Source organism: Lampris incognitus, chromosome 16 (assembly GCF_029633865.1).
Source record: "Lampris incognitus isolate fLamInc1 chromosome 16, fLamInc1.hap2, whole genome shotgun sequence".
Taxonomy (NCBI): Eukaryota; Metazoa; Chordata; class Actinopteri; order Lampriformes; family Lampridae; genus Lampris; species Lampris incognitus.
The window spans coordinates 21,421,858-21,445,335 of NC_079226.1; the positions used below are offsets into that span (position 1 = coordinate 21,421,858).

At 40.6% G+C, this 23,478-nt stretch overlaps 1 protein-coding gene across 1 annotated transcript; it reads left to right on the forward strand.

The window, feature by feature from the left end:
- Positions 1 to 736: 736 nt before the first annotated feature.
- kif15 (kinesin family member 15) lies at positions 737 to 22,380 on the forward strand (the record flags this gene model as incomplete). Its single annotated transcript, XM_056295534.1, has 36 exons — positions 737 to 743; positions 1,131 to 1,161; positions 1,484 to 1,670; positions 1,853 to 1,929; positions 2,056 to 2,093; positions 2,185 to 2,282; positions 2,839 to 3,018; positions 3,112 to 3,321; positions 3,413 to 3,538; positions 6,070 to 6,192; positions 6,318 to 6,471; positions 7,700 to 7,791; positions 7,892 to 8,101; positions 12,748 to 12,925; positions 13,031 to 13,160; positions 14,557 to 14,698; positions 15,968 to 16,144; positions 16,263 to 16,391; positions 16,598 to 16,703; positions 16,827 to 16,992; positions 17,164 to 17,314; positions 17,430 to 17,515; positions 17,626 to 17,704; positions 17,796 to 17,882; positions 17,971 to 18,075; positions 18,221 to 18,343; positions 18,577 to 18,723; positions 18,828 to 18,920; positions 19,018 to 19,179; positions 20,017 to 20,120; positions 20,283 to 20,346; positions 20,443 to 20,480; positions 20,625 to 20,757; positions 21,132 to 21,263; positions 21,359 to 21,473; positions 21,668 to 22,380. Coding segments are annotated over 35 exons (4,116 nt in total), but the record flags the coding sequence as incomplete, so codon positions are not given.
- Positions 22,381 to 23,478: the final 1,098 nt, after the last annotated feature.

Sequence of the window (23,478 nt, forward strand, 5' to 3'; positions counted from 1 at the left end):
ATTTTTATGGGCGAAGTCGCACATTTTCCAAAACAGTTTGAAACTCGGTGAAATTTTGCAAAGCACGTCAAAGTGTTGTATTGGATTGACACGTCAATCCAAGACATTATTCACTTGATGTGTCAATCCAAGATAGTGGGTGATTATTGTAATAATATTATGTTAACGAATTAAAGCCAGCTGTAGAATACCATGAAGAGATTCAAGAATTTCAAGCAAAAGTCAAAGGAGTCCAGAGTTCATCACTTGTAGACCCTGGGAAAATGACCAGATCAGTGCAGTGCATATACTAATACTCGCTGTAACGTTAAGAGTGTGCATGGACCGTTTGATTTGTTGTTTCGCAGTGTGCTTCCGCTGAAATCGGCTCGGTAACGCAACACATAATGTGACCATTCCTGACTAAGACCTCACCATGGTGTCGATGGTTTTAAAAAAATGAGCCCCGCCCGCTAAATCCAAGCGTCGCTTTCGTGTAGTACCGGCAGGTGGCAGTAACTCGTTTGTCATGCATCTGAACTACCGAGAACTGTGAACGCAGAAATAATCCCGAAAGTCAGCGTTTACGCGCCATTTTCGAACGGAAGAAAATATTGTTGAGTTTCCGATGGTCGAGCTAGGCTAGACCCGATCGATATGTCGCGGAGAGGCTAGCTAACTTCGCTGACTGAATATCTCTATGTCAACATGTACGCAAACGGGAAAGGTAGCTCACATGATAATATCCTTTGCTTAATTCACTGGTATGTTTTTAAAAGCGTGGCCAGCCAAAGTTGTGATAACGTCTATCATTTGCTGATCTAGCTAGGGCTCTAGCGGTAGATTAGTTGCATTGCGAACGCCAGTTTTCGGTAAGGTTTTCTTAATGAAACCATGAATGTAACTCAGATTCTACAACAGTTCTTCTTAATGTTAGCTTTGGTAGTTGATTTTGTAACATGGACTACCAGCTAAGTTAAATTATGAATCAGCTAATATACTAGGCCAACGATGGTTACTTTGCCCAGTGTTGATGTATTGGACGCTTGCAAACAGGATTGTTGTTGATTTGTATGGCACATAGCAGTTTATCGGATGCTAGTTGAACTAATTTTAAGTAAACTAAGATTCTTTCCTGCGTGTGTCGACAGGATCTGTGGATTCAACGCTGGTTGACGCCAGGTAACGTGGTCGTTAGCATGATGTTTTCCTATGTAGCAGTCGCACTACAAATTCCTAAAAGCTTCGGTTTTCATAAACGGAAAAGAGAGCCAAACACATCACTGTCTTGAAATATGTTGTATCCAGCAATTATTTGCATTCCATGTAGACATTTGGCGTCTGTCAGCGAAATTTCCTTTATTTTAGTCACTTTGGATAAGTGTCTGCTGACACACACACACACACACACACACACACATATATATATATATATATATATATATATATATATATATATATACACATATAGTGTGTGCATTTCTACTTTTTTTTCTGGTCACAGTGGTGACAGTGATTCCATCAAAGTTTTTGTGCGAGTACGACCTCTGACCCAGGGCACTGGCTTGACCACGGATAGAGATCAGGGTTTCTGTCTCACAGTCACCTCACCCAATACCATTCGTCTACACTCAAAGCCAGAACCAAGGACCTTCACCTACGATCATGTCGCTGACATTGACACATCTCAGGTGGGTGTCATATGGTCACATGCATTGTATCAACATATTTGCTCATAAGTAAATCGTAATAAACTTGCTGGAGCAACTAACTTATTCCCAGGCAAGGTAGAATAGCCTATACAACTAAATGATTGTCTGCCTGCAATGTCAGAAGTATCTTGTGAATCTCACTGTACCTCATTGTCCAACAGGACTCCGTATTCTCCTGTGTTGCCAAGAATATTGTGGAGTCTTGTATGAATGGATACAATGGTACTATCTTTGCCTAGTGAGTGATGTTTACATAATTTGAATAACTCTGTAAAGCTTAGTTATTCCTTACATCCACTCTGCCTATTATGTCATGTACAAGGTATACGTTATTTGTATCTGACTCTTCTCTTTGCTTCTGCAGCGGACAAACGGGCTCAGGAAAAACATTTACCATGCTTGGTGAGAGCTTGTCAACCATTCTTATTGCTACCTAACTCTAATAAAGGTCAAGTAATAGAATCACTGAACTGATGTTGTGTTTTCCCTCCAGGCCCATCTGACTTTGATAATTTCACAGATGAATTGCGGGGTGTCATTCCTCGTAGTTTTGAGTACCTCTTTTTTCTCATCAACAGAGAGGTGGAAAAGGTGAACGGAAAGCTTAGATATTTTAATCTCCATAGTTCAAAGCCAACATTAGCATGTAACGAATGTTTCCAATATAGGCGTCTGGGTGGCGTGGCGGTCTATTCCGTTGCCTACCAACATGGGGATCTCTGGTTTGAATCCCCATGTTACCTCCGGCTTGGTCAGGCGTCCCTACAGATACAATTGGCTGTGTCAGCAGGTGGGAAGCCGGATGTGGGTATGTGTCCTGGTCGCTGCACTAGCACCTCCACTGGTCGGTTGGGGCACCTGTTTGGGGGGAGGGGGAACTGAGGGGAATGGCGTGATCCTCCCACACGCTACATCCCCCTGGCGAAACGCCTTACTGTCAGGTGAAAAGAAGTGGCTGGCAACTCCATGTGTATCGGAGGAGGCATGTGGTAGTCTGCAGCTCTCCCCGGATTGGCAGAGAGGGGTGGGTGGGGGGTGGAGCAGCGACCAGGCATGGGGTAAGTGGCCAGATACAATCGGGGAGAAATGGGGGGGGGGGCGTATTGGAAATAACCTTTTGGTTACTTTTTTTTTCTTCCCCAAAAAGTCTGGGAAATCCAAGAGCTTCCTTTGCAAATGTTCCTTCATTGAGATCTACAATGAGCAGATCTATGACCTCCTGGACAGTGCCTCAGCTAGCCTGTTCCTCAGGGAAAACATAAAGAAGGGTGTGTTTGTTGAAGGAGCAGTGGAGAAATTTGTCACCTCAGCAGCCGAAGCTTACCAGGTAGGAATTCACTGAATGTTGTGTTGAAAGTCATTGAATGTTCATAGTCATACCTGTCAACACACAAGACATTGTATCCCCTCTCCCTCTTAGGTTCTGTCTATGGGTTGGCGGAATCGAAGAGTGGCATCAACATCCATGAACCGGGAATCCTCAAGGTCACATGCTGTATTCACCATGGCTCTGGAGTCCAAGGAGTCGATAAATGATGTAGTGAATATTCGAGTGTCTCAACTGAATCTGGTGGACTTGGCAGGGTCTGAGAGACAGAGAGACACACACACAGAAGGCTCCAGACTCAAGGTGAGACTTCATTCTAGAAAGGGGTCCATGCTAAGTTACGACACTGGTGATTTTTGTTGTCGTTACCATCTGTTTTCTATCTTCTCCACAGGAGGCCAGTAGTATCAACCGCTCCCTCATGTGCCTTGGTCAGGTGATCATGGCACTGGTGGATGTGTCCAATGGGAAGAACCGACACATCTGCTACAGGGATTCTAAACTCACCTTCTTGCTAAGGGTAATTGCCCTGTTACAGTCAAGTCAAGTTCATTTGTATAGCCCAAATTCAAGAGTTATTTCCGAAGAGATTTACCCACAGTACATTAAACAACAGTATATGACAGTCATGTGCAACTGTTTATTTTACACATTTACTTTGTAGTGACTTTTTTTTTTATTCACATGGAATTTCTGTTTTATTTTACTTTGGAAGTGAATGTGGAAGACCAGACTGAAATGGTACCATGACGATTTTATGTTTTCACTTAGTATTGGGTGGTAATGTTTTTTGTTTATTTGTTTTGAAACCTTGCAAAATAGATTCACTGTCATTCACAGAACTACATATTATGACTATCTTATTTCAGTCAATGCCAATAATAAGTATCAGAGACTCTATAAACATATTTTCTCAAAAATAATGACCTTTCTGACTGCATTGAATCCCAAGTAATATTGTTATTAACAAATATTGCCAGCAATGCAGTTTAGCTCAAATGAAAAAGATACAGTACCATCACATATTTCCATGACAGATTTTTTTTTTTTTTTAGATATATTTTTGGCATTTTGTGGCCGTTATTTGATAAACAGGAAACACAAGATGGACAGCACGGACTTGCAGCAAAGGTTCTGATGCTGGTCTTTGGCCCTGCTAGACACAGACACCAATTTGATCAAGTAACAATAACAATCGACAACTCTGATTTCACAAAGTGTGGCAGCCAAAAATCTTGGTGTTACGTTTGATCCCAGCCTTTCCTTTGAGAAGCACATTAAAGAAATTACCAAGACTGCCTTTTTTCATTTACGTAATATAGCTAAAATTCGGTCTTTCCCGTTCATGGCTGACACAGAGACTGTTAATACATGCCTTTGTTTCATCCAGACTTCATTACTGTAATGTTCTGTTTTCAGGTCTGCCACATGCTAGTACTAAAAGTCCTCAGATGGTTCAGAATACTGCAGGTAGAATCCTAACTAAAACGAGAAAATTTGACCATATTACACCAATTCTTGCCTCCCTTCATTGGCTTCCTATCCATGTTAGATCAGAATTCAAGGTGCTTTTGCTGACATATAAAATCCTAAATGGGCTTGCCCCATCTTACCCGTCTGATCTCCTTAAACCATACATTCCACCTCAAGCTCTCATCTCATCTTCAGCCGCTTTTCCGGGGTTGGGACGCGGTGGCAGCAAGCTAAGTAGGGCACTCCAGATGTCCCTCTCCCCATCAACGCCCTCCAGCTCCTCCTGGGGGAGCTCGAGGTTCCCCAGGAGGAACCTCAAGCTCTTCACTCTCAAAATACAGGGCTCCCGTGTGCACCCAACGTTAAAAAGAAGTCAGCTGGTGGCAGGACCTTTTCCTACTAGGCCCCATTCTTGTGGAATAATCTGCCTGCTGCCGTCAGACAATCAGTCTGTTGAGTCTTTTAAATCCAAACTTAAAACTCGTCTTTTTGCCTTAACCTACAATTAGTTGTCCTTAAGTTGAGTGCTTCACAGCCTGTACTGCATGGCGGGTCGGTTTCTGTCTCAATGAATTTACCAAGCACTGTTCTGCTGACGAGATTATAGCGTATAGATTATTGACTATTGCAAACTTTTCTCTCGCATGTCTTTTCTGTCTCTCTGAATGTCTTCCCCTTTCTCTTCTGTGTGTGTGTGTGTGTGTGTGGTGTGATGTGAGTCTCCCTTGTGCTTGTGTGTGTGTGCAGTATGTCCTCTCAGGTCTCCATAGTGATGGTGGTCGCCACCTGGACACTGCTTGGCATCCCCCTCGTCACATTTTCTTTTTATATCTCTTATAAATCCATGTTACTATCCTGTTTCAATGTTATATCCTTCTCTCACTCAGATGTGTGACTAATGTGTTTTGTTTTGTTTTTTGTTTTTTTTGTCTACATGGTGACGTTGGTCGCGTGGCTCAGGTCCTGTGCTGTTCCAGTGGTGTCTGTACACTGCTGGGCATCCTCCTCATCATATTCTTCATATATTTTATAATTCTGTTATTCCCTTTTTGTGTTGCATTTTGTAAATTGTATAAACACAACAGTCATTTCATGTTGTCCGTCTTGGGAGAGAGATCCCTCCTCTGTTGCTCTCCCTGATGTTTCTTCCTATTTTTTCTCCCTGTTAAAGGATTTTTTTAGGGAGTTGTTCCTTATCTGATGCGAGGGTCTAAGGACATGATGTTTTGTTGCTGTAAAGCCCCCTGAGGCAAATTTGTGATATTGGGCTATACAAATAAAATTGACTTCAGTTGACTGAGTCAAATTCAAACTCAGGATGTTGCGATCAGATCTGAGCTTACATGCAACACACAACTGGTTGAGCCACATGGACACTCCATTTCAGAATTTTAATCTCTTTGCTTATCACTTTTTTGCGTAGCTTTTAGGGGAAAAAAATACTTCAATTTAAATAAAAAATTCAGCAAAATGCAAGAGGTAAACATTTGCACATGACCATATCATGCTGTTGATGTGAAAAGGGGTTTCTATTTTGAGATTTTAACCCATGGACTATATTTTTTTTTTTTCATTTAGGACTCTCTTGGAGGAAATGCGAAGACGTACATCATAGCCAATGTGCACCCTGGATTGAAATGTTTTGGGGAAACATTATCAACGTTGCATTTTGCCCAGAGAGCAAAGCTGATCAAGAATAAGGTACCTGTCACTGTACACTGATAGAACATGTACTCCATATAGAATTGGATTGGACTGAACAGTGTCCAGGTAATCTCGTTCTCTTCATCAGACCACCCCTCCAAGTAATTACTCTGCTTTACCAGGCTATGATCAATGAGGACACACATGGAAATGTGAGGCAGTTGCAGGCTGAGGTGAAGAAGCTGAAAGAGCAGCTTGCACATGCGCTCTCCTCTCAGGCACATGTGATGGACAATGGGAGGGATGTGGTACCAGGAAGACCCCAGCTCCACACTGGTAGGAACAGTTTTACCATGTTCACATAAACTTTTTTTTTCTCTGAAAAGAAATAATAAGTTACCCAAAATCAAAGGATGTGAACAATTCTCATCAAGTGATGATAACAGCAGAACTGAGACTTAAGGCTTAGGGATCTTTTCCTTAACTGGCTTTGCGAACTGTTGATAGCTGTTTACTGAACGATTCTTGCAAGATTCTCGCACCAGTAATTAAAAGCTTATTTTGATTTAGTAGTCGGCTACCCATTTCATAAGCCTATAAATTGAGTCTCTTGTTAACAAATAATAACTGCAATTGCAGTTCCCTAGAAATAGGTTTACACTATTTGTATAAAAACAAAAGATGGAGAGATACTGTTTCTCAGGAACAGCACAGTGGCATAATGTTGTAAGAATCGGAGTGGGATATGGATCCCAATAAGGGAAAAGGGGCACTACGGTGAAATAAGGGACCCAAAGGGGTGCTGGGGTGGGATATTGCCGCTGCTTAGTAATGTCAATTTGAGAACTCCAGCAAGTGGCTCTTGATGACATCACTGTTTGATTTTTAGTTCCTGGGATTCAGGCTTTGGTGAAGAACTGTTTATGTTCAACTAATTTGGTTAGTTTTTTTTTTTTTGCAGTACTTTCGGAATAACAAGTCACTGATTTGTTCCAAATGATGGACAATTTTGAAAAGCTGTAATCTTTCCAAATGGTCACTGACCTTGAAGTAAAACCCATTTAAAGGGTATAATTAAAGTTATTCGCTTTCTTTGGACCTTTTTATTCAGAAAATAAATTACATTTTAGGATTAGTTGATCTGTATTTTCTGAAATATTGCTTATTGAATATGATTTTGATGCGCATTGGATTTAAACCTTTAATCCCCGAAGTATATTGTAAAATCAGTTTGTTTAATCAAACTAATGCAGCAGGCATGGGCACAGGTCTATGAATACTGGGATGGCATCCAACCCTTTACCTGTGCCCCCATCCATAGGGTTAGTGGATGTGTCAGGAAAGGCATCTGACATAAAATTTTGCCAAATCAATATTTGGATTGACAAGACCATACTGGATCGGTAGAGGCCTGGATTAACAACGGCTGCCATTGGTGCTGTGCCCTCACATGGTACTGATGGGAACTATAAAATCCGCTGTGGCAACCCCTGAAAAACAGGGAACAAGTCAAAAGAAGAAGTTTGTTTAATCAAACTAAGTGCAAATTAACTTTGTACACAAGGTTCATCCACGGAATTCCAGGCTGGCATCTCATACAAGGCTAAGTTCATAGCAGCTGTTCATCTATGGAAGAAGCGTGAGGATGAGAAGAAGGTATTGGGGAAATCTTTTGGCTCATAGCCCGTTTTTTTTAAACATTCCAGTCGAGATGTCATTTTCATGCAAGAATACTAACAGATGACTACAATTTCAGATGCTCCTCCAGAAGGTGGCTCAGCTGGAGGAGGCTTGGGCTCAGAAGGAGAAGTTCATCCATTCCAGCCGCATGATTATCAAGTTTCGGGAGGACCACATCTTGCGCTTGGAGAAGAAGTTGAATAGCGGACAGTGTTCACTGTCAGACAACGAAAGTCAAGCACTAATTGACAAACTCAAGGAGGAAATAAAGATCCTTAAAGATCAGGTATAAGCTAAGATACTATTTCTTTTTTTAATTTTTTTAATTATTTTGACAAAGAATACAAAAACGTCACAGAATACATACACAAAACAGGCACAAAAGATAGGGTCATCTACGGCAGCATTTCCCAACCCAATCCTCAAGGAACACCTATTCTGCAGATTTTCATTGTAACCCTGCATAGTTAGCCCTGCTTGTACTTACTCAACCAATCATCTCACAGCACTTAATTATGCAAGGTGTGCAACAGCTGACATAATTCATTGCTGATTGGTTGAATAACTACAAACAGGTATCGATTCAGGGTTGCAAAGAAAATCTGCAGGATAGGTGTTCCTTGAGGACTGGGTTGGGAAACACTGATCTACGGCACTGTGAAATGCCAGACATCACTCAAAACAGATTGGGCTAGCAGATTGGGTTTGGAGGTCCTTCGCGTCCATAGCTGTCCTTTGAGGTACCCACAATTCACCACTTTGATCCATAATTTTGATCCATAATAAAACAGGATACTCCCAAAGGGGTAGTGTTCATCCATACATTCACAAGGTCGGCTTTAAAAGCCCCAGCATAGAAAAGTACAGTGTTCTCCACACAGAGCAAACATACCATAATGAGATCACCTCAGATCCAAGTAACATCTCCAATTCTTCCAATATCTGTTACCATTGTCAGTATCATGTCTCAGGGAGAATGTTAATCTTTCATGTTATGAATTTCTTTAACTATTTCTATCCAGTCTGAGATTGACGGACACTCATTGCTCAGCCATTTCCTGGTTTGTGCTTTCTTGCTACTTCTTAATATTCTGTCTGTCTTGTTTATTCAGCCCATTTAGTAGGTTTCCGAAGTATGTAACACTGAAACTGAGATCAAGCTGTAAGATGATTAATCTGATAGCTGTTACTACATCTACCCAGTAAGAGGAAATATTGGGGTAATGTAGCTACACTGGTCCAATGAAATAATGGCCACGCATCATACAGATGTCTTTTGAAGATTTATTTTATATCGCTCTCTCTATCGTCAGCAGACGCCGTGAAAACTACAAGAAAATAAAAGACATAAAGTTTGAAATATACATCTCTCATTCCGTTTAAAGTCTCTCAAGCTAGTGTCCATTGATCAACAGGCCCAAATGTTAGCGCAACAGAAACGCAATGAAATCAAGTAAAATTGCTGAAAACACATCACACTGTCCATGTAAAGCCACATCAACAAACATTATACACAAATATAAGACACAGGAAGCACAATTACCGTGTGCACCTCTTGAACCACGTGTAGAATAAAGTTATTCAGGGGGCTGTATACGGAGATGCCTTTCCTCTGCATCTAAGTTGGTTCCAACCCATAATGCAACGGCTATGCTCTTAACGAAACTCTGGTCATGTGACCCATTACACTCTAACGTCAAATAAACCTTGCATAAAGGGCACATTTTTTTAACTAAACATTTTTTACCGTGTTATATTTCACATACATTTTTATCAGTGTTACCCCTTTTAACCACTTATTTATTACATTTTAATCGGTTTTTTTTGTTTGTTTTTTTTTAATGGCTGAATGAACTCAATATAACTATTTCTGAGACAGCTACAAGGGTACTCCCAAAATATGTAAAAATGGCCAGCAGACATATTACCACACCTTCTCCAACGCTGTCCATGTTCTGGATTGTTGGGCTGGAAGCTTTTGATTTTTGGAGTTATGAAAAACCTTGCTTGTAAAAGCTCACACTTGGGGATGGCACAGTGGTGCAGTGGTTAGCGCAGTTGCCTCACAGCAAGAAGGTCCTGGGTTCGAGCCCTGGGGTAGTCCAACCTTGGGGGTTGTCCTCTGTGTGGAGTTTGCATGTTCTCCCCGTATCTGCGTGGGTTTTGTCCAGGTGCTCCGGTTTCCTCCCACAGTCCAAAGACATGTAGGTCAGGTGAATCGGTCGTACTGAATTGTCCCTAGGTGTGTGTGTGTGTGTGGGTGTGGGCGGGCCCTGTGATGGCCTGGCGGCCTGTCCAGGATGTCTCCCCACCTGCCGCTCAATGACTGCGGGGACAGGCTCCAGCATCCCCGCGACCCTCAGAACAGGATAAGCGGTTTGTATAATGGATGAAAAAGCAAAGTTTTTTTCCAGGTGAATTCCCTCCACAGATCTGAGCAAGGGGGGGTGTACTGTGTCCTACAAATGTTTAGCCAATTGTCTTCAGTTAACTGTATGTTGGCTTCTTTCTCCCAACTTGATTTAGCATACATTGTCGAGAGACCCCTGGCTAGTTGTAAAGTGGAATAAATCCTGGAAATCCGTTTTCTGTTAGTATTACCTTTATCAGGCTTATTCCCACCTCTCCAATGGTTTTTTTTTTTTTTAATCAATGTAATGTCTCAATTGAAGATATCTAAAGAAATCCCGTTTCTCTAAATCATACGTTTCTGTGAGTCGTTGAAAGGAATTTAATCCAGTATTAGAGGAAATTTTGCAATATGAGGTGATACCCAAATCTGTCCAATGTTTAAATCTGCTGTCCAATTCGGCTGGTGTGAAATCAGTATCACATGCTACCTAGGGTAATATTCATGCATTTATTTATTTATCTGTCTATCTATTTATTTATCTATCCATCTATCTATCTATCTATCCAAATTTCAGGTCTCTTGTGTTTTCTGTGCCAAATGTTTAGAGTGGTTGCAATCCAGTTAGTCGACTTATCTAAAAAAAAAATTTTGGAGAGTTTTGTCTCCCAATAGATGGGAGAGGTACACTTATGATATTTTGTTCTTAAGTCCTTCCATTTTGCATCATGCTCCGGATCACACCAAAAGAACAGAAAGTGCAGCTGTGCTGCTCTGTAATAATCTTCCAGGCAGGAAAATGCCATTCTGCCTTTATCTTTAGGCAGCTGCAATGTCTGAAATCTGATCTGTGGTTTTTGTTTTCCCCAAATAAATTTTGACATCATCCTATTCCATTCATCAAATTGCTTGGGAGGTATGTCAACTGGCAGTGACTGAAAGAGGAACAGGAACCTGGGTAGCATATTAATCTTAGTAATGTCTATGCAGTTGTACATATTTGTCAGTAATAATGACCAGCGACTTAGGTCTGCATTGATGTCTGCTGTTATGGGAGTATAATTGTGGCCATAAATGGTAGTTAAATCTTTTGGTATTTGTACTCCATGGTATTTAATTATATTACCTGCCAATTTAAATTTACACATTCTGTAAATGTTTTCATGTGGTCCCTGGTTAAAGGTCAAAGTGAGAGTTTTATGTAAATTTTATTTGTAGTCAGAGTATGAGCCAAATTCTTTAAGTAGAAGCAGTAATTTAGGCAGACTTATTTTGGGGTTAATGAGGGTCATAAGAATATTGTCCACATACAGACAAATTTTATGTTGTGTGTTTCCAATCAATATCCCAGTCATATCTTTATCCTTGTAAAAAGTGTGGGACTAAGGGGGCAACCCTGACAACATCCCCTTTCGTGAAATACTGTCTTTTTTTATTATTATTTCATTTCTGATTTTTCCCTTTTCTCCCTATTTAGTGGCCAATCGCTCCCTATTTTTAATTCAAACACCCACCCTCATACTGCATGCGTTCAACAACTGCATCTCTCCGGCCGGCAGTCTCGAAGGAGACGCCTTGCCACTTCCGTGACAAGGCAACTCCAGGCCGAACCACGGCTTTTTCCGACACACACAGACGCATTCATGTGACGAACACAAGGTGACTCCGCCCCCCTCCTGAAGACAGCGTTGCCAATGATTGCTGCTTCACCGAGTCCGGCCATAGTCGGATCTGACGGGACCGAGGCACGAACCCCAGTCCCCAGTGGGCAACTGCATCGACACAAAGCCGATGCTTAGACCGCTACACCACTGCGGACCCTGAAATTTTAATTCTGGCCGTGGGGGGGCAGTATAGAGAATTCAGACATTCAATTACCTAGTTGACACTGAAGTGTTTAAGAAGCAAATATAAATATTCCCAACTGACCGATTCAAAAGCCTTTTTGGCATCAAGACTAATAACTATGGATTCCATGTCACTATTTCTCATATGGTCAATGAGGTGGAAAGCCCGCTGCACATTGTCCTGGGTTTGCCAGTTTTTCACAAAGCCTGTCTGATCTGGGACAATATTTTCCTCTTTTTTTTGTTGTTGTTGCTAGTATTGATGTATATCTATAATCCATGTTTAATACTGATATAGGTCTATAAGAGTTAAATTCGGTCTTGTCTTTACCTGTTTTAGGGATTAATGAGATTTCTTGTCTCCAGGAAACGGGTGTCTCCGCTCCTCTAAGAGCATAGTCAAAACATTCTTTAAATATTGGTAGAGATACTATTTCAACACTCTGATCTGGTGATGGTAGCTATTTATTTAAATTCTTCTGTTTAAAGTATAGATATAAGATAGAGTAGATGAAAATAGCTCTGGATGCTTAGCAGTTAATTGGCTAAGGAACAGTTACATCAGATACTCTTGTTGGTGAGAGGCATTTTTTCCAAAACAACTGGCGAATGTTCTTGTCATGTGAAGTTCTCCTCAACTCTCCACACTGTAATTAAGTCTGTACTCTTTCATGTTGAAATATACCTGTTGTTGTTTTTTTCTTCCTTTAATTCCATGCATTTCTGATCTTTCAGATTGAGCATCACCCTAAAATGACCTGGTATGCAGCAGAGAACTACGGCCTGAGAGAAGAAAACCGTCAGCTCCGTTCCCTGGAGACGGGGAAGCTGGCTGAGGAGGCTGCAGGCAAAGATGTTGCGGAGCTGGAAGAGGCCTTCCAGAGGGCTATGGAGACAGAGAGGCCAATGGCGGGTAAGGACAGGAACTTTTGTCACTGGAGAAACTGAGCAAAGATTCATTATAGCAAACAGAGCATGACGTCTGCACACATGTAATTAATGTCAGGTTGTTCCACAGCCCAGCCAACCTATTCAGCTGAAAACATCTCAGCCATTTCCATGGAGAAGCTAAAGGCTCAGCTGGTCGAAAAACAGTCTGCGCTCACAGCCACCGTTCAAGCCTTTGAGGAGTATAAGGAGGTCACCAAGTAAGGAGTTTCTTCTTTGAGAAATCTGCTTGAAAACCAAATTTATAGAGGACAATCCTCCTCTCTTGAGCAGTTCAGTATGTTGTTGTGAATAAGCCTTTCCTTAAGCGAGAGATGTAAGCCAAGGCTTTATTTCATAAGGGGACAGGTCCTGGAGCTGTACCAGTGACAGTAAAAAGGGGCTCAGCTCTGGATACAGTGTTCAGAGTGTGTTTTTTTGTGGGACATGGTCATATTTTCTTGCCCATAACTGCTGCCTGTCAGGTGAAATTAGGGCTATTTTGACATAAAAGTTCAAACAAACTCACTCTTTGCTGAAAGCATTGGATATGGAACAGCTCCAAGCTGTCTCTAGGTAATATTGCAGAACAGTCTTAGTACTCTGATTTTTAGTAGTGCCAAGCATTTTGGCCACCACATGTCACAATCTGTTTTTTATTATTGATAGTATAGCAATATTCACCTTATTTATTTTATGTCCAAAAAGAATTATACCTTATGAATGTAGCTCAACAGCACCAACTAACTGAGCTCATACAAGTTTCAGATATTAACTTTTTCTACTGTTGTTTGAAGAAGTGAAGCTCAAACAGGTGCATAGTATTAAATATTTGTTATAAATGTATTAGCTTGCAAGAATACCACTTACTAAGGTTTTTATACATACACAAATCTCTCTCTCTCTCTCTCTCTCTCTCTCTCTCTCTCTCTCTCTCTCTCTCTCTCTCTCTCTCTCTCTCTCTCTCTCTCTCTATATATATATATATATAAAATATATATATAAACTTTGTAAAGAAACACTCAACAGTAGGGAACGTGCTCAAAAAATAAGGAGCAAAATAATCCAGTTAGTCAAGTAAATTCTTTATGAGACAGTACAAGCCTGTTTCATGCCATAAGCCTGTCCGAGGAAAAGAAAGATGTCCTTTCCTCAAGTAGCTTTACTGACAGCTGATTATTGCTTATGGCATGAAACAGGCTTGTACTGTCTCATAAAGAATTTACTTGAATCACTGGATTATTTTGCTCCTCATTTGTTGAGCACTTTCCCTACCTTTTAACAAAGTTTTATATATATATATTTGTGTGTGTGTGTATAAAAACCTTTGTCAGTGGTTTTCTTGCAAGCTAATAAATAAACATATTTTTTTATGCCTCTTCCTCATTATAGTTAAATACAATTTGGGAGAGAGAGAGGTTTACAGATATGGATCTCTTTAACAGTATATCTCAAAACATACAGCTTTTGGGAATAGTGGTGTTTAGATATAACTGGTTTTTCTTGTAAGACCTTTGTAAAAGATGCTCTTTTAGATTCACTTATGTACTTTGTAGGTTTATAAAGAGTGGGTACTGCAGATTTTATGTGGTTTTTGGATGGGACTTTGTGTTCTAGGAAACGGATGGCTGAGTTGGAGTCAGAGAAAAGATACCTTGATACATCCAACAGGCATTTGGAAAACATTCTGGAAGCCACAAATGCTTACAAAAAGCAGGAAGTCTCTCAGCTGAACAGAATTCATGTTGAAACAATCAAGGTGAGGGCAGGTTCAAACTCCCTGCTCAGATGTCTCGGAACAACCCAATGTTATAACACCTCATTTCATAATACCCTACAGTTTTATTGCAGTTTTTTTTTTGAACTGCATAACTTCAGCACATTTGTATTATGAAAGGGAAAAGGGGGAAATGTGTTTAAAAAAAAAGTCAGCAAATGCCAACATAAGGTTTATTTCTAGAAAGTGATTTCAAGTATTAAAAAGGTGTACATGACAAAAAACAAAAAAAAAAACAATGCACTACAGCCTAGAAAACCTTTTTTGGTCTTCAGTTCAATTATAAGTACAACATACCTGGCTTACTGTAACCAACTGTCCAATTAAGCCCAGACTATGCCCGATGACCCATAACAGAGATGGTTATAAAAAGAGAAAGCAGCACAGTGCCTATAGACCAGTCTCATTTATTTGGATTCTAAATTGTCTTTTACTTTGGCCCTTTTTTTCTCTCCCTTTTTTAAATATGTGTGACACTTGGTTCACAAGAATATATTTTTGTTACAATGTTATTGTTAAGTATTGGGAGCTTGAATCCAGCGTGGATGTGTTTTTTTACATGTGCCTCCACCCGCTGATGGCTGCCTGTCTGTTATGCATGGTTTTTGCTATGTCTAGAAAAACGGCATTGGTGACACTATCCCCTCATAAACTTTACAGCAATGGAATGCTGTTAGCTGATCAACAGCTTAGTTAAAGTAGCCTACTTATTTCCCTGCAGTATTCAAAATATGCTCATAAGTCATGAGCACTTAACAGCTCTGTCCTTTGGATAGAATTTGCTTGTAAAACCTAACACTTGGGTGGCACGATGGCGCAGTGGTTAGCGCAGTCGCCTCACAGCAAGAAGGTCCTGGATTCGAGCCCCGGGGTAGTCCAACCTTGGGGGTCGTCCTGGGTTGTTCTCTGTGGAGTTTGCATGTTCTCTCTGTGTCTGCGTGGGTTTCCTCTGGGTGCTTCTGTTTCCTCCCACAGTCCAAAGACATGTAAGTCAGGTGAATCGGCCGTAATAAATTGTCCCGAGGGGTGTGTGTGTGCGCGTGCGTGTGTGCCCTGTGACGGACTGGTGGTCTGTCCAGGGTGTCTCCCCACCTGCCGCCCAATAACTGCTGCTGGGATAGGCTGCAGCATCCCTGCGACCCTGAGCAGGATAAGCGGTTTGGATAATGGATGGATGGATGTTATTATTTAACAGTAAGTTTTTAAAATATTTTGTAGCTGATATGATACCAATAATGTTCTTTGTCCCAGATTCTCACCACCCCAACCAAGGCTTATAACCTGCGATCTCGGATAGTGCCCCTCTCCAGCCCAGACCACTTCAGTGACGGAGGCGGACAAGTGGATGAAGTCTGGGTTGAAAAGCCGCCTCCATTGATGAATGAGTTAGCATGTGAGGCCCTGACTGAAGAGCTTAAACACATGCAGGTGCAACATTGAGGATTATCCTACAAATGTCTCTTCTAAAAGACATTAAGTGTCAGCACCACCAGTTGATTTGGATAAACTAATGAATCCTCTCTTGTTTCCTTCTTTCTCTTTCCAGGAGCATGCCAATCGTGTGCAGACTCAGCTGGAAGAGGAGGAGCTGAAGAACAACAAACTCTTGCAGCAAATTGCTAAACTTGAAGAGCAAGTAGCTGTGATGTCACAAGAAGCTGACCACAAGGATGAGGTGAGATGTTACCAAATGATTATAAAGTTAGAATTACCTTTTTTTTCTTTACTGAATACATTGAATTACGTTTCCTCTGTAATCTGAAAGAGGTCAGAGAAATATGGTACTTCTCATGCAATATAAAATATAAACTATATAAGTGTAAAACAGGTATAGTATTTTTTAATTGTGGTGTTTGTCTATTAATTTTTTATGTAATGCAGCAACTATCGGCCGAGCGAGCTACCAGGAGAAGAGAGCAGCTCAACCTGCAGGACACCATTGACAACATCCAACAGTCTCTAAATGTGGAACTGCAGACAAGTGAAGGTAAGGCCCTCTGCCTGCTGTCTACTAAGAATCTAGCTGCTTTTTTATGATTTTGAAACTGGAGCCTCATGGACCAACGATAGAAATGGCAGTACCAAGGTGCTGATGCTTTCTCTTTCTTAGTTCTGAGGAGTGAGATCCACGACTTGCGTCTGTGTCTGCAGTCGTCTGATAAGGAGCTGGCTGATGTGAAGAAAGAATTGAAGAATGGCCAAAGTGAGCAACAGAGGGAGAAGAGCCAGCTGTCTGGCAGCCTAATAAGCACACAGCTCAAGCTAGACAAAATTCAGTATGTACAAGTTAAAGTGGTGTGGTATTTCAGGTCGACATACATCTGTTTTTGTATTTACATGCTTCAGTTAATTATTTTAATACACATGCCATAAATTAGGTGGGGAAAAAGCAAAAGCCTGTCTCTCAAGTATACAAATGACAGCCATGTCCTCTATCATAACTACAGGCTGGAGTGCGAGCAGCTTCTGGAACAGCATGGGAGTCTACTGGATTCATTTGACCAGCTGCAGGCAGAGGCCAAGTTTGAAGCTGACCAGGCCAGACAGCAGCTGCAGGACAGACAGCAGGAAGTTTCTGCCTTGCAGACCGAAGTCACGGTTAGTGAGAAAATCAGCTCAACATGTCTTTTTTTTTTCCTGACAGACAATGCATCTTCATGCATCTCTCCCTGTTTGTTTTTTTTTCTTTTTGGTTTCATTCATTTCATTTCAGGTACTGAGGAACACACTTCAAACTGAGAGAGAATACACAAGCACGTTGACCTCCCAGTTGCAAGAAAACAAGGAAAATACATCAAAGTAAGTTTCACAACATGTTGTCTCTGTACTTGGTCTTTTATGAGCTGACTACAGCCGTTTTAAAAGTGTTTGAATTCTAATAACTATAGTCGCTCTGTATTTTTCTTCAGGGAACTTGTAGAGTTCATTGAGCAGAATGCACTGCTGAAAAAACAAGTGTCTGATCTAACAGTACAGAATGCACAACAGGTGAGCGATGCACGTCTTTGTAAATTGACCAATGTAAATTGCACAATGATGATTTGAACTCAATGGCTAAATCCATCCTCTTATTTGAAAGGCCTTGAGTCAAGCAAATGTCGAGCGAAATCTGACGACTGCGAATAAAACCATTAATGACTTGGAACAGAAGATTGAACAGGACAAAGTAAATTTCAGTGTTTTTTTTTCTAATTTTATTATTCTAGTTCAGTTGTGATGTCTCGGCCCTGAATATCCCTTGTGTTGTTTGACAGGACGTTGTGCTAGACCTGATTAACCAAATTAGAGATCTCCGTGGGGAACTTAGCCAGAAAGACGAGAACCTTGCCCTTCTGTCCAGAGACGTCAAGGACATCACAGTAACTCCAACCTGCTCCTCTTTCACTCCTAATTAGTCTTGCAGAACTGCCTTATTTACTTACATTCAAGTGTATTTGATCTGGTCCTATATTGTCAGTCCAAATGATGCTTAATAATAATTTCTTGTCTTACATCAAAAACCAGGCTAAGTATGATGCTGCCTGCTCTGGAAAGGAGGAAATCAGGGAGCAAAACTCCAAGATGCAGATAGAACTTCAGGAGCTTAAGGAGGATACAGAGAGAAAAGTTGCATCCAACCGAATAGAGGTTAGACTGATCATCCAACACACTAGTTTTGTTTTGAAGTCAAAGTTGGTCAATTGTGTATTTTTTTTTCTTCCACAGTTTTCCAGCCTCTGTTCTGTATGTAAATGATTTCACATACTGGGGCACGTCTGTGGTCGTGTCTGTCAGTTCAGCATTTATATACTGCTAGAATTGATCATGTCCATCAAAGTGTGTGTTGTAAAGCCTAACATCACACTCCTGTTTGTCCCCAGGTTGAATTGCTGCAGGAAGAGATAGCATACACCATTGAGGAGGTAGAGAAACTCACCAAGGTATTGGATGAACAGAACGGTCTCCTCCAAGCCTCTCAGGAGCAAATGGCCCAGAAGGAGTCTGAAATCCAGAAATTAGAGCAGAGGGTACTTTGTTATTCACCTGCACAATGAGCAAACTTACTGAGTCCAAAATCTGAAGTAGAAAATTCAGTCCAATATCCATTTGTGAAACTTTATTTTTGTACCAGCTGAAACAACAAGAAGCAATTGAAATAAGTATCAGAAGTGATAGCTCCAGTTCCCTTCTAGAAGCATCTGTGTCACCTAAGTCACTACCTCGGGTAATTAAACTTGTTTGTCCTTTAATCAAAAAAATGTGTTCTTATAGCTTAAACATGAGCCTCCACAAGGGCTAATCTTGTTATATTTCTTCTCAAGACACCTTGCACCCCAAGAAACTTCAACACAGACCTGATACAGGTATTGGGGAGCCAGGAGAGGGAGCTTGAGAGCAGACGTTCCTCCATGACCACTGGGATTCTACTTGCAGAGCTGAATGCTGAGAGGGCTGCTAAAAATGAGGAAATCCAAAGGCTTAAGGTATTTTTGCATGTGGTGCTGTTGTGGATTTTCTTATCCTTTTAATGGGCTCTTGCCCTAGCAACCTCTGGGAAGAATAATCATCGGACAAATATTGGAGCAAACAGAGAATCCTTAATGCATCTGCAGATGGAAAGTCATATAATCACAGAAGTCAGTCTGTGAGGATATGCTCTGCCCCTTTACTGGAGATAGGGGTTTTTATAGCACAGTCCGTCGTGTCATACCCTATGTTTCTTGCATTAACCAAGGTGTTGTCTTACAAAGGAATGCAGGAAAACATCAATCATGTTCTGTGACTGGTGAGTGTCTGTAGATTTATTCTTTTACTGCCCCAGGCTGGAGTGGCCCTCATGTTTTAGTGACCCCTTGTTGTTATCTTTACTGCCCAAGGCTGGAGAGGCCCTCATGTGTTAGTGACCATTTGTTGTCCGCAGTGTGTGGGATTTAGTGGCCATGTGTGTGTGTCTGCAGTGAGTGAGAAGTTTCATACACACAGAGAGGTGGAAAACTACAGAGTACATACGGAGTGCATATGGAGTACAATTTGTACTCCACAGTGCCAAACTTGTTAAAAGTTACACCCAGTCATCATGCCTCTTTAATGATCACTGAGCATTTTCCTTCAGGAATATGTCCTCTTGCTATACCACCTTGTGCACTTACATTTAGCTTATTCTTAAGCAGGTGGAAAGGACGTTATGTGTTCCGGCTGGTATTCTAATTGGACCTTTGTGTTTAAGTGTGGACTCTGAACACTGGGCCAGAAGAAGCGTTAGATGATAATGATCAGGGCTCAAAGCCATTCAATACCTGTCCTGTTTTTTCTGTCTTCAGACCCAGTTGAATGAGAAGGAAATTGTACGAAGGGAAATCCAGGCTCTGCTAGACCAGTTCTATACAAAAGAGAACCATCTGAAACAGCAAGGAAACACAAATTGGTTAAGTCCATTCCTCCAGTCTTTCTAACACCAGTTGCATAATGTAAACATTAGACTGTCGTCGTTCTTGATAAAGCAAATAAATAAATAGAATTATATAATAGAAATGCAATTAATCAAATAAAAACACATTAATTCATATCTGTTGTTCATCATCTGCAGTGAGATGCTGAATGAGGACATTAAACATTCTATGAATAGAGAGCTGCAAGAAGAAAGGACTGAGGTTTGTCAGTCGCTGAAACAATTTGTTCCTGTTCATATAAGAATCTCTTTGCATCCTACACCTATTATTTGTTGAACTTTTCTTTCCCCCCCACAGAGCACAGCAATGCAGAAGCTCTCAGAAGCTCAAAAAAAGTTAGTATCTGTTTCTGAATGGTTGAATCAACTTAGTTTATCATGCATTTCTTGTGCGAACGTTAGTGTGATCCATCAGAATGGCGTGATGTGTTGGAGCTCTTCTAATTTTCGTTTAATATCTGCACTGTTGCTGTTGATCAGACTGCAGGCGCAGGAGTTGATGTTGGCCCAGTCTCAGAACTTCATTCAGGAGTTGACCACTGAACTGAGGAACCGTTGTCTGGAGCTGAGAGAACTGAGCTTGAAGGAACTGGAACAGGAGAAGCTACTCCAGGTAAGACAACCATCTATTCTGATGGCATAGTATTTAGTTTTAGGTTTCATAAAGGGAGACCTTAAAATCTTAAAAAGCAATTAGACTTTCATCCAGACTGAAAATGGACACCTCAGACAAAAAAAAAGTACAGTGATAACTTAGGTTTTCAGATGACTGATGTTTTTAAACATCATTAACTAAAGCACTAAAACACTAATACTTGGAATTATTTGGATTTGTAGCATCGTCGCAAGTATGGTTGGGGCCCAAAAATATTAAAAACTAACTTGTATCATTGTTTGTCTGAGGACACGCCATTTTTCATATTCCACAAAGATTAGGATGGCTTCCTGTACCCCCCTCAACAGTAATTCCTCCACTGCACTATCTAGGAGATTGATGTTCTCCGCAAGCAAGTTGATCACTTGACTGAGGAGAATGGTAAACTTGTGGGCCACAAAAACCACAAACAGCGGATTGAGTATGTGGTGAAGCTAAAAAAAGAGAACACAAAACTTCAAGAGGTAAACAGTTTTTACTTAATCATTGAAAGAATTTTTCTCTTTTGTCAATGTACTACTTATACATCTGATCAGTAAACTATCAACAATTCTTAAAGGAAAATGAAAAACTCCGGTCAGAAATTGGCTTAATGCGAGACAACATGTGAAGTCCTCTGCCAGCGATGATGTGAATTCCTGATTTTCCAAGAAGTGAACCCAAATTCTCCAACAGTAAATGTCTTTCTTTTTTCTTCTTTTTTTTTTAAATTTCCTGTTGTTTAAATTGGTCGTTTACCCATAGATGCAACACTTGCTAACTCAATACCAGTTACAAAGACACAAACACATGGTGCTTCATGAAACTTACCTCCTTTTTTTTCTTCTTTTTTTTATTATTATTTGCATTTTTCACCTTTATTTGATAGCAATAGTAGAGAGAGAGAGAGATGGGATGACATGCAGCAAAAGGCCCATGCCGGTTTCGAACCCAGGCTGCTGCAGTAAGGACTCAGCCTTTTATGGTACATGCTCTTCCAAGAGAGCCACCAGGGCATCCCTATTACCCCATTTTTAGAAGAAATAAATTTTACAGAGGCTTCTATCAATAACACAACTTCTGAAAGAAAGAAAGAAAATGCCTTTTGCTGGGACTATGGCTGGATATGTAGAAATTTACATACTGTGATCAGAAATTGTAAATCATTAATGTTTTCATAACTTCTTTTTAGCTGCTTAGTCCCACCGTGTACGGGAGATTCTGTAGAGTGATGAAAGAGGAACTTGATAAGGTTATTAACTTTTTTGTAATTGTAATTCTTGTATTTCTTTGACTGTCATATGTTTTCATTCTGTCACTTACATGTACATGTAATCTTACTTTTAAACTGCTTAGTCCCGTTGTATCTGTTTGGTGAGTCTATCGAGGGATGCTGGAGGAACTTATAAGGTTATATGTAAACTATTGTTTGTGTTTTTATTTTTTTACCCATTCTCTCAGGTGTCTACGTACCCAAGTAAAATTCTCTTTGACTGTTATACGTTTTCATGGTCTTTTACATGTAAAAGTAGAATTATTTTGTCTTTATCCCTCATGAGTTCTGTTTTCTTTGTATTCTATGATTTATTTGCCACATTTAAGATGGCCTGTTTTCTTTTCAAAACGTGAAAGTATATATTAATTTGTTTCTGAAAAATAAGACTTGACATAAATAGTAATACCCAAAGTAGAGCGACAGTTCAGCATCGTCTCATTCACTATAAAGTGTGTGGGTTTGGTGTGTTTCGACCCGACCACCGGGGGGCAACGTGAAAGTTTATTCATGGGGTGTCGCTTTCCCTCAGCCAAACACGACGACGTTCCTGGCAGATGGCTTTGGTTTTTTCACCACCAAGTCCTGAATGGGCACTTCACAGATCCCCTGAGATGATACGAACAAGCAGTCATGATTGTAGTAATGTCTTGCTTTAAGATACCATCAGTTATTGTCATAGCGTTTTACACAATGTTGCACAAAGTTACCTGTGTCCATAGTCGATGCCAGTTTGCACAGTGCATGTGCAGGCCATAGTTGGTGGTACTGCCTCCATCTGCACCATGCTGTAATGGGCACTCTGAAACAGCATGGCCACGAGGTCGTAGCATAGAACTTTGCCTGCTGCACCAGTGCATGATGAGCCATCAACTGAACAAGCCCTGTGCCAGCTTGGAAAACAATCTACAGTTAAGACATACATGTCAGACAAGATATGTGTGTCTTAAAAAATTAGCACACAACAATAGACTATTGTATTAATGAGATTTGCGTGAAAAAAATCGTGGTTGTAACTGTCAAATTAATGGTATGGAACAAAAGTTCAAGTTCATAGTTAGGAAATCTGTGACTGCAGTAAAATATTTAACCTCTTACTCTATTAACGTAGTTGCTAAAATATTTCATGCCAATGCAAGCAGGACAATATATTCAGAGTTTACATGTGCATCCCAATTATTTTATGTTAAGTAATTAATATTATATGAAACACGACCATAATAGATTCATCAATTCATTGAGCAATTAGAGCTACCAAATGACTATTGAAAATAATTAAACCTAAACTGGACTAACAGTGGGAGGGGTTAAACCTACTTTGACATTTTGTCCTTAATCTAAGAAAATAACCAGTATTAGTGGGGCACTTCTCGCTTCCTCATCGACCTGAAACATCCTCACCTGACGACAACCTCTACAACGTTGGA